General features: G+C 34.3%; 1 protein-coding gene across 1 annotated transcript; it reads right to left on the bottom strand.

Moving 5' to 3' along the window:
- Positions 1-292: 292 nt before the first annotated feature.
- LOC144371442 (uncharacterized) lies at positions 293-2864 on the bottom strand. Its single transcript, XM_078033758.1, is given in 3 exon segments — positions 293-1700; positions 1784-1975; positions 1977-2864. Coding segments are annotated over 3 exon segments (1719 nt in total). The 5' UTR covers positions 2790-2864; the 3' UTR covers positions 293-986.
- Between the last annotated feature and the right edge of the window lie 9361 nt (positions 2865-12225).

Genomic DNA, 12225 nt, shown 5'->3' with positions numbered 1-12225 from the left:
TAACTTGATAATGCTTAATAAATTTAAGCAAAATTTAAAGACAACTACTTGTTTTCTAAACTTAAATGAGTTCTGTATTTTACTGACACTCATATACATCAAGGTGTAATATATATATAATAACTTTACTATACTCTCACATTGATTATAAATGTTTCATTGTTATATAAGGCATACATTTTTGACAAAATCTGTTCAATGTTCACTAGTATGAGTTTTCAGATGTTCAAAGAATTTAAAATTTAAATACATTTCGGAAATATTATTTAACTTTTTAGAGTTTCTGGGCACAATGAATTCTCCAAAAATAAGCAGTGTTTAAGAAACATGTAGCATTTTTTTTTCCATTTGTATTTTCTCTCACCAGTATGTATCCACAGGTGCTGAGTATTGCTGAATACATGTTAAAGGCATTGTCACATTGTCAATTTTCACATTTCAAAATTTTCTCTACGCTATGGTTATTGAGGTGAGGATTAAATGTTGTCCCTTTCTTAGAGTAATGGTACAATGGTCTCATTTGTAGAGCTTCTCTCCAGTGCGTTTTCTCTGATGCCTAGTAATATATGATATATAATTTAAAATGTTTCTACATTCTCTACATTTAGATGTCTTCTTTCCAGAATAAGTAGCCTAGTGGTGAAAAGAATTGATTTCTTATTAAAAGCTTTGCTGCATTGTTTCAATTTGTAGGGGTTCTTTTCTGTATAAATTCTGTTGTTAATAAGGTTTAGTCTTTCTTTTTTTAATGCTTATTCTTTAGTTGTATTTGGACACAATACCTTAATTTCACTTATGTATTTTTATTTTGTGCTGAGGATCGAACCCAGGATATCAAATATGCAAGGCTAGCACTCTACCATGGAACCACAACCCCAGCCCCAAGGTTTAGTCTTTCTTTAAAAGTATTATTACTTTATTCACATTTCAAATTCATCAGGATGTCTTCTGCTGTGGTGAAAAGTTTTATTTTTTATTAAAAGCTTTTACACATTATTCACTTTTGTAGGGCTAATCTCAAGTGTGAGTTCTGTTGTGGCGAATAAGACCTGTTTTATTGCTAAAAGATTTGCCACATTATTTATATTTTTAAGGTTTATCTCCAATGTAAATTCTCCTGTGGCAAATAAGGTGTAATATTTGAGTAAAAACTTTGTCACTAACGTTGCGTTTGTGAGGATTCTCTCCAGTGTGAGTTCTGTTGTGGCAAATAAGTTGTGATATTTGACAGAACGCATTGCCACATTGTTTACATTTGTAAGGCTTCTATCTAGTGTGAGTTCTTCTGTGGAAAATAAAGCCTGATTTTGAGTAAAAGCTTTGCCACATTCTTTACATTTGTAGGGCTTCTCTCCAGTGAGTTCTGCTGTGGTGAAGAAGGTCGATTTTTGACCAAAAGCTTTGCCACATTCTTTACATTTGTAGGGCATCTCTCCACTGTGATTTCTGCTCTCGCGAATAAGGTTTGATGTGTCACCAAAAGCTTTGCCACATTCTGTACATTTGTAGGGCTTCTCTCCAAAGTGAGTTCTGCTGTGGTAAATAAGGTCTGATTTTCGACCAAAAGCTTTGCCACAATCTTTACATTTGTAGGGCTTCTCTCCAATGTGAGTTCTGCTGTGCCAAATTAGGAGTGATTTTTGATCAAAAGTTTTGCCACATTCTTTACAATTGTAGGGCTTCTCTCCAGTGTGAGTTCTGATGAGGCAAGTAAGGTATGAATTTCAACAAAAGCTTTGCCACAATCTTTACATTTGTAGGGCTTCTCTCTAGTGTGAGTTCTCCTGTGGTGAATAAGGTGTAATTTTTCACCAAAAGCTATGCCACATTCTTTACATTTGTAGGGATTCTCTACAGTGTGTGTTCTGCTGTGGCAAATAAGGTGTGATTTGTTACCAAAATCTTTGCCACAATCTTTACATTTGTAGGGCTTCTCTCCAGTGTGAGTTCTTCTGTGCCAAATAAGGTTTGATTTTTTGACCATGAGCTTTGCCATAATCTTTACATTTGTAGGGCTTCTCTCCAGTGTGAGTTCTGCTGTGGTAAATAAGGTGTGATTTTTTACCAAAAGGTTTGCCACAATCTTTACATTTGTATGGCTTCTCTCCAGTGTGTGTTCTGTTGTGGTAAATAAGGTGTGATTTTTGACCAAAAGCTTTGCCACAAACTTTACATTTGTAGGGCTTCTCTCCAGTGTGAGTTCTACTGTGGTAAATAAGGACTGATTTGTGACCAAAAGCTTTGCCACAATCTTTACATTTGTAGGGCTTCTCTCCAGTGTGAGTTCTCCTGTGGCAAATAAGGTGTGATTTTTGACCAAAAGCTTTGCCACATTCTTTACATTTGTAGGGCTTCTCTCCAGTGTGTGTTCTGCTGTGGCAAATAAGGTGTGATTTTTGACCGAAAGCTTTGCCACAATCTTTACATTTGTAGGGCTTCTCTACAGTGTGAGTTTTGCTGTGGTAAATAAGGTCTGATTTTTTACCAAAAGCTTTGCCACAATCCTTACATTTGTAGGGCATCTCTCCAGTGTGAGTTCTGCTGTGGTAAATAAGGTGTGATTTTTGACCAAAAGCTTTGGCACATTCTTTACATTTGTAGGGCTTCTCTCCAGTGTGAGTTCTGCTGTGCCGAATAAGGTTTGATTTGTGACCAAAAGCTTTGCCACAATCATTACATTTGTAGGGCTTCTCTCCAGTGTGGGTTCCTCTGTGGTAAATAAGATTTTCTTTTTTACTAATAGCTTTGCAACATTCTTTATATTCGTAGGGATTCTCTCCAGTATACATTTTCTGGTGATGAACAAGGCCTGATTTTTTATATGATTTCTGGTGTTCACTCTCACTTGTATTTTTCCATATTTTCTTTTGTGGTAAATAGGCAAGATCACAACTTCCATATTTTGCACTTATCACTTCATGTAATATATGTTTTAAGCCCTTTTCTGCTGAATATTCTTGGATATGATTAGGAGTCATGGCTGAAATAAACATAAATAAAAAAAACAATGCCTATTAGACTGGGATAAATATATTTCTCATACATAACATGAAATTAAGGTAAAATAAGTACATGAGGAGTATAGCAGATTAGTAAGTCCAAAGTCACCATAAATCCAAAAAATATATTAGTTCAATAAAAATGTACAGAAAAAATTACCTGGACAATAATTCTTGTAGAGACCACAGTATCCAAGAGGAGTACATCATTAAGAAGAGTAATATAATAAAGTGTAGAAAAGAATCATTAACAGCCTTTTGTCTTTCTTAAGATAGTATTGGGAATTTAGGAAATAGCTACCAGCTCTCTTCACTGTCAGTAGAATAAGAGAAATGTAAAACATATACAAACATTTCTGGCTTTTTCAAAGAGTGTCCAAAAATGGTTTTTGTCTACCATGACATAGAGACATGAAAATAACTAGTAGATTTTGAATGATAATACCATAAATATTCAACAAGTGTAAAGCAGCAATGAACTCTTAAAAAGAAATATGAACAAAAAATTTACTAAGAAATATACACATATATGTCTATAAAGTTTTTTGTAAAAACATTTTAAAAGACTAAAAAAACCTTGCATAGCCTATGGCCATAATATTTGGATGAATTTAACACATGACAATCAAGTATAATAAATTGATTTTCATACTTTTACATTCATGTGATATGAGAATTTCCTTTATTTACAAATACAACTTTGTTTATTTATAAATATATCATGATATTTTATACTATATATACAAGGTAAAATGACTAAATATAATGAATTAAAAATCATTATTTCTTATAATTATCAATTTTGTTCTTACAAGGTATTGTATTCCTTCTACTAGTATTTATGAAAAACATAATGCACTCACTATGTGGTAAAATAAAACTCTTGACCCTATTATGCTCAATAAAATAAAAATATGGAGACTTTTACTATAATATAAACACTACACAAAACACAGTACCTGGTGAGCAAAATTTTGCTCACTAAATTTCTGACTTCCATATGTGAATCAAATGCTACTATAACTTAATATCTGCATGCCACCATTCACTTAATTCAAAGACCTGCATAAATTTCTTATAACACTTTAAGGGACAAAATATTCTATCACTAAATAATAATAGTATATAAGTACATATTTTTAAACATTTGACAATGATGGGCACACACATTGAGTCCCTAGCTTTAATATTGAGAAAAATGTTGGCACTAAACAGAAAAGCAGAGATATCTCTTCAATTTTCTGATTTAATTGTTTATGAACACATAATTAGTACTGGCAATTCTGGAACTTTAGGTCATCCAACTTTTAATGTTTCATGTGTAATGCTTGAGATTACCCCAAAATTCTATATCACAAACTACAACACAAGTCTTTTTAAGATTATTTGAGCAATGCTGTTTCTAAATTTCTGTTACTTCCCTCAAACATGACGTACTTTTGCATGACCTCCCAATTAGCAAATATTACAAGGATGCTGCACTGTTTTTGCCTATTTTATTTTATTTAAAAATTTATACTTTTTCCCCCAAAATGGAGTATATAATCTACTGATGGCTCCTTTAATGAACAAATAAAAATTAGTACAGCAAATATAAGCAAAGAGAAGCATGGCTAAATTCAAGTGATAAAAAACAAAAATAAAACATCAAGATTTTAACATTAGGATACTGACAGTTATGAATTACTCAAAGAATACTAAATAACTATTTAAAAAAAGTTTAAAGAGTGAAATTGAAAAATATTAACATCAATTGGCACAATGTTTATGTGAATAATTTTTTAAGAAAAAATGAGAGGGGCATTTCTAGTGTGCAAATCTGAAATTCTGCAAATATGGGAGAGGCTTATCAAGTAGTACCAAGTTTAAGACAAGTCTAAGCAACTTGTAAAATATTGTAAAAATTAAAAATCAATAGGATATATAAAAAGAAGTGGGATATGGATATATATATATATATATATGTGTGTGTGTGTGTGTGTGTGTGTGTGTGTGTGTGTGTGTATATACACACACACACTGTATTTTCTGTAGGGTTGATATTTTAGTCAAAGACTCTCTCTCTCTCTCTCTCTCTCTCTCTCTCTCTATATATATATATATATATATATATATATAGATAGATAGATAGATAGATAGATAGATAGATAGATAGATATAGGAATCCAAGCATGCCACAATAAAAAAAACAATGATCAAGAAATTATATAACTAATCAAATTAAAAATATTAAAAATTACAAAGTAGAAGTATAATGATTTATTTACTTCAAAATATTTATGATTACTAATGCATTATTGCAAAACACAAAACAAAAGAAAAAATTGAATAACAGAGTTGAATCTAAAATAGAAAATGTCAAGTAAGTTCCAGCAGAGAGCATGGAAAGAAACCAAGCATGAGCTGCTACTAGAGGTCCTATTTGTTTAAAGATGGATAATGCTCCTGCCTTTACATCTCATCCTTTTGCACAATTTTTAATCAATGAGATATAGTTTTAAATCATGAAATTTCTCATAATTCTTTTGGATAAGCTTTTGTTGAGTGAGAAAATTGTATCCTAATAATTGCCTTTTAAAACAGAAACAAAGATCTAGCCTCTATTATATTAATATGCATTAAATATTGTTTTATTTACAGTTAATGTGCTCAATGTACAACATAAAGTTAATACTCAAAATTGGTCATCTGCATTGAATAGACATTTGATTCTCAAACAGCCATTACCAATTAAATTATGTAATATATGAGGTTCCACCTGACCAGCATGACAAGCTCCTATGCCTTTGCTCACGTGGGGAAAAGCATAGACTGCTTCACTTATGCCAACATGTCCTGTTTTGACTCTAGCTTCATGCTTGAAAAATAGCAATTACAAATGTATATCAGTGACTTCACAAGCTGATTTCTAAGTTTCATTTAACCCTAGAAGATAAAAGTTAATGCAAACAAGAGAATAATCATTCTCCTCAAAAGAGGAGAAACATTAAAAGAGAACCCCAAGATACTTAAATTGTTGAGATATAAAACCATTAACAGCCTCAGGTCAAGAGGTGTCGGCTAAAATGGGGTTAGAATGTACTCTAGATAACTTTTTTATTTCTTTGATTGCTAAACTCACACAAAACTCTGTAAATGCTTTGCTCTTAACATCAATTTTGCTCTGTTTTTTACACCAGCTCTGGTAAATTCAGTACTGCCAGATCCTAGACTTCATAAACCCATTACAATATCTTGACTCACTTGCATAAAATTGTTATACACCTGCAAAAATGTCTCATGGTATTCATTGTTGTCTTAGCAAAATAATGTGTCCACACCATCCAAATAGTATTTAATAGGTCAAAGGCTTGTGCAATTTATTCATAAAAGATCTATTCCTCTTGATAAAAACTGCGATGATTCAGTGAAGCTTCTCTCTAAGGCAGAATTTAACGCTATGACATTCTCCTTGCTTGGTTTACCTGGACTAGCTCTATGGGCTTATAAAACTACTATGAAACTCGCCTATGCTATCATAAACAGTATTAGTCATGCCTCCATGGATATAAATTTGCTTAATAAAGAACAAAAACAACATTGTTAAGTCATACTTGACAATTATGCTGCAATTGATTGTTATTGTAACATCATAAAGGATATCAGAAGTTTAATACCATGAGTTCCTTTAATTTGAGTTATAATAGTAATTTTATTACAAAAGACTTAGTTTAGGGATTCCAACATGGCGGCGGGCGCGGAGAGATCAAGTCTCTGACCTCTTCAGCTGTGCAGGCATAGGAAGTCGTAAACAGCCTAAATCTGTTTGCTCAGGATCACTAGGCAATGCTGAGCTGACATGGATCTGGGGTGAACAGTCTGGGCCTCTCAGAACACACACCAAGCCTGGATCTGCTGAATTCATGCTCCCGATCGCCTGCTTCCCGCAGACAAACAGCTTCGACTCAACACTAACCCATCCAGCTGAAACAACTGGTCAGCCCTTCTGATCCTACAGAGGTAATGCCAACCGAGTCTTCATAGGTAGCGGCCACAGGTTTGAAATGGGGCTTGGAAGAGACAGTAAGGACCCACCCGTTGCATTGGTCACCCAGCAAAGGGAAACAAACTGTCGCCATTTGCAAGAGATACCACCATGGCAGAGAACTGACGTCATCAGACTGCGGCAGAAGAGATAACTTCATTGAATCTTGCAGGTGTGTAATCCCCTAGCCTTCCCTCTCCACACATCGGGGAAATCTTAAGGGCCCCTCCCAGCTCTCCCATGAGCGTGGTAGCCAGACCGAGGGAATTAGAGGTGGCGTGGGACCCGAAGCATGGAACTACTGCTTCCACCAGTGCTGACAGCTGAGGTCTCTTGCACCAGCTACCGGGGGCATGGCTACCGGAGGGGCAGTAAAATTTGCTGATAAATCTCAGCCCCAAGCTCTACAAACTTAGGGTCTGAGGAAATGGCAAACTGAAAGAGTGTGCCCAGTCATTCATGACAACAGGGCTCCCGGGAGCAGCAGACCTGGTGTGTACCCAGTATTGTGGTGAGCGGCACCCGTGAGAGGGGCCTGGCTAGAGGAAAAGTGGGGAAGTGACTAGACACAAGAGGAGGCCCTAGGCACGCAGGATTGGAGACTCACCCAGTATGGGAGGAGGAGCTGCTGCACAGTGATTGGTTCCCGAGTATTGACAGGAGAAACTTGGCCTGGTGGGCACAGTGCCACCTACTGGAAGAGAAGTTAATCAAACTCTAAGACTGCATTTATTAGTTTTTTGGGGTTTTTTTCTTTTTTCTTTTCTCTCTCTTTTTTTATTTTGACTTGGGTTTTTCTTTCATTTTCATTTATTCTTGTTTTTTAATTTTTTTTACAATTTTTTTAAAATTTTTTTTCTTCCAATTTTAATTTTAATTTTTTTATTATTTTTTTAAATTTTTTTCCTTTTTTTATTTCCTATTTTTTTCTTTTGTCTTTTTATTTCTTTTAAATTATCTTATCCCCCCTTCCTTGAATTCTACCTGCTTACTCTCATTCTCTGTAGTGACTTCTTCCCTTCCCTTCTAATACCATTCCTCCAAAGCATCAAATAAATTTATAGGAGTAAATATTAACTCAGCAGTCAAACAGAACAAGAAGTAACATGAGCAGCTTCAAAAAGCAAGGAAGTAAAGGAGTAAAAACAATGCAGGACAGCCTAAATATTCAGGAGGACCTAGAGTCATCAGGAAAATGGTCATATAAAGAACTCATGGAACACTTTAGACAGATGGAATGGAACCTTAAAGAGGATACGAGACAGCAAATTCAAGCAGCGCAAGAACACATTGAGAATGAATTACATAAACAGAAAAAAGAAGTTAAGCATCTTTATCAGGAGATAGAGATTATAAAAAATAATCAAGCAATAATTCTAGAAATGAAGGAAACAATAAACCAAATTAAAAACTCAATCGAGAGTATCACTAACAGAGTGAATCAAGTAGAAGCCAGAACGTCAGATAATGAAGACAAAATATATCATCTTGAAAAGAGTCTAGCCAACTCAGAAAGGCTGGTAAAAAATCATGAGAAAAACATCCAAGACTTATGGGATAACATAAAAAAACCAAACTTATGAGTCATCGGGATAGAAGAAGGTAAAGAGATTCAAACCAAGGGAATGAGAAACCTGCTGAATTAAATACTTACAGAAAACTTTCCAGAAATAAAAAAGGAAGCAGATATACAAATTGAAGATGCATACAGGACACCGAGCACACAAAATCACAGTAGACCAATGCCAAGACACATTGTTATGATGATATCCAATATACAGAACAAAGAGAAAATATTAAAAGCTACAAGAGAAAGGAGACATATTACATTCAGGGGTAAACCAATAATGTTAACAACGGATTTTTCATCACAGACACTGAAAGCAAGAAGGTCATGGAACAATGTATTTCAAACACTGAAAGACAATGGATGCCAACCAAGAATTCTATATCCAGCAAAATTAAGCTTCAGGTATGACAACGAAATAAAAATCTTTCATGATAAACAAAAGTTAAAAGAATTTGCAGCCAGAAAACCAGCATTGCAAAGCATTTTGAGCAAAACACTACACGAGGAAGAAATGAAAAACAATAACCAAAACCCTCAGAGGGAAGTGCCTCGGTAAAGACAGAGGGCGAGGGGAAAGATAATCATGGAGAAACAAAATAATTTTTTTTAAAAAAAGGATAAATAATCAAACATGGATGGAAGTACAAACCATGTATCAATAGTAACTCTGAATGTTAATGGCTTAAATTCTCCAATAAAGCGACATAGGCTGGTATCATGGATTAAAAAAACAAATCCAACAATATTCTGCCTCCAGGACACACATCTGATTGGAAAAGACATACACAGGCTGAAGGTGAAAGGATGGGAAAAAATATACCACGCACACGGTCCTCGTAAGCAAGCAGGGGTGGCCATCCTCATATCGAATAAAATCGACTTCAAGACTAAGTTAATCAAAAGGGATAAAGAAGGAAATTATATACTGTTAAAAGGAAACATTCACCAAAAAGACATAACAATTATCAATATTTATGCACCAAATAATGGCACTGCAACATTCATAAAACAAATTCTCCTCAAGTTCAAGAATCAAATAGACCACAACACAATAATTATGGGTGACTTCAACACACCTCTCTCACCATTGGACAGATCCTCCAAACAGAAGTTGAATAAAGAAACTATAGAACTCAATACCACAATCAATAACCTAGACTTAACTGACATATATAGAATATATCAACCATCATCAAATGAATATACTTTTTTCTCAGTAGCACATGGATCCTTCTCAAAAATAGACCATATATTATGCCATAGGGCAACCCTCAGTAAATATAAAGGGGTGGAGAAAATACCATGCATTTTATCTGATCATAATGGAATGAAACTGGAAATCAATGATAAAAGAAGGAAGGAAAAATCCTACATCACATGGAAAATGAACAATATGTTACTGAATGATCAATGGATTACAGAAGACATAAAGGAGGAAATCAAAAAATTCTTAGAGATAAATGAAAATACAGACACAACATATCAGAATCTATGGGACACAATGAAAGCAGTTTTAAGAGGAAAATTCATCACCTGGTGGTTATTCCTCAAAAAAAGAAAAAACCAACAAATAAATGAGCTCACACTTCATCTCAAAGCCCTAGAAAAGGAAGATCAAAACAACAGCAAATGTAGCAGAAGGCAAGAAATAATTAAAATCAGAGCGGAAATCAATAAAATTGAAAAAAAACTATTGAAAATATTAACAAAACTAAAAGTTGGTTCTTCGAAAAAATAAATAAGATCAACAGACCGTTAGCCATGCTAACGAAGAGAAGAAGAGAGAGAACTCAAATTACTAACATACGGGATGAAAAAGGCAATATCACAACAGATGCTACAGAAATACAGAAGACAATTAGAAATTATTTTGAAAACCTATATTCCAATAAAATAGAAGATAGTGAAGACATCGATAAATTTCTCAAGTCTTATGATTTTCCCAGACTGAGTCAGGAGGATACACACAATTTGAACAGACCAATATCAATGGATGAAATTGAAGAAGCCATCAAAAGACTACCAACCAAGAAAAGCTCAGGACCGGATGGGTATACAGCGGAGTTTTACAAAACCTTTAAAGAAGAATTAATACCAATACTTTTCAAGTTATTTCAGGAAATAGAAAAAGAGGGAGCTCTTCCAAATTCATTCTATGAGGCCAACATCACCCTGATTCCGAAACCAGACAAAGACACCTCAAAGAAAGAAAACTACAGACCAATATCTCTAATGAACTTAGATGCAAAAATCCTCAATAAAATTCTGGCGAATCAAATACAAAAACACATCAAAAAAATTGTACACCATGATCAAGTAGGATTCATCCCTGGGATGCAAGGATGGTTCAATATACGGAAATCAATAAATGTTATTCACCACATCAATAGACTTAAAGTTAAAAACCATATGATCATCTTGATAGACGCAGAGAAAGGATTCGACAAAGTACAGCATTCCTTTATGTTCAAAATATTAGAAAAACTAGTGATAACAGGAACTTACCTTGACATTGTAAAAGCTATCTATGCTAAGCCTCAGGCTAGCATCATTTTGAATGGACAAAAGTCTAAAATCTGGAACAAGACAGGGATGCCCTCTATCACCACTTCTATTCAATATAGTTCTTGAAACACTGGCCAGAGCAATTAGATAGATGAAAGAAATTAAAGGCATTAAAATAGGAAAAGAAGAACTTAAATTATCACTATTTGCAGATGATATGATTCTATACCTAGAAGACCCAAAAGGGTCTACAAAGAAACTACTAGAACTAATAAATGAATTCAGCAAAGTGGCAGGATATAAAATCAACATGCATAAATCAAAGGCATTTCTGTATATCAGCAACAAAACTTCTGAAACGGAAATGAGGAAAAACACTTCATTCACAATATCCTCAAAAAGAATAAAATACTTGGGAATCAACCTAACAAAAGAGGTGAAAGATTTATACAATGAAAACTACAGAACCCTAAAGAGAGAAGTAGAAGAAGATCTTAGAAGATCGAAAAATATACCCTGTATTCATGGATAGGCAGAACTAACATTATCAAAATGGCGATATTATCAAAAGTTAATACAATGCCAATCAAAATCCCAATGGCATTTCTTGTATAAATAGATAAAGCAATCATGAAATTCATATGGAATAATAAAAGACCCAGAATAGCAAAAGTAATTCTAAGCAGGAAGTGTGAATCAGGCGGTATAGCGATACCAGATTTCAAACTATATTACAGAGCAATAATGAAAAAAACAGCATGGTACTGGTACCAAAACATGCAGGTGGACCAATGGTATAGAAAAGAGGACACAGAGACTAACCCACAAAGTTACAACTATCTTATATTTGATAAAGGGGCTAAAAGCATGCAATGGAGGAAGAATAGCATCTTCAACAAATGGTGTTGGGAAAACTGGAAATCCATATGCAACAAAATAAAACTAGATCCCTTTCTCTCGCCATGCACAAAAGTTAACTCAAAATGGATCAAGGAGCTTGATATCAAATCAGAGACTCTGCATCTGATAGAAGAAAAAGTTGGCTTTGATCTACATATTGTGGGGTTGGGCTCCAAATTCCTTAATAGGACCCCCATAGCACAAGAGTTAACAACAAGAATCAACAA

The sequence above is a fragment of the Ictidomys tridecemlineatus genome, chromosome 16 (genome assembly GCF_052094955.1).
Source record: "Ictidomys tridecemlineatus isolate mIctTri1 chromosome 16, mIctTri1.hap1, whole genome shotgun sequence".
Classification (NCBI taxonomy): Eukaryota; Metazoa; Chordata; class Mammalia; order Rodentia; family Sciuridae; genus Ictidomys; species Ictidomys tridecemlineatus.
This window is presented reverse-complemented; position numbering and strand designations above follow the sequence as displayed.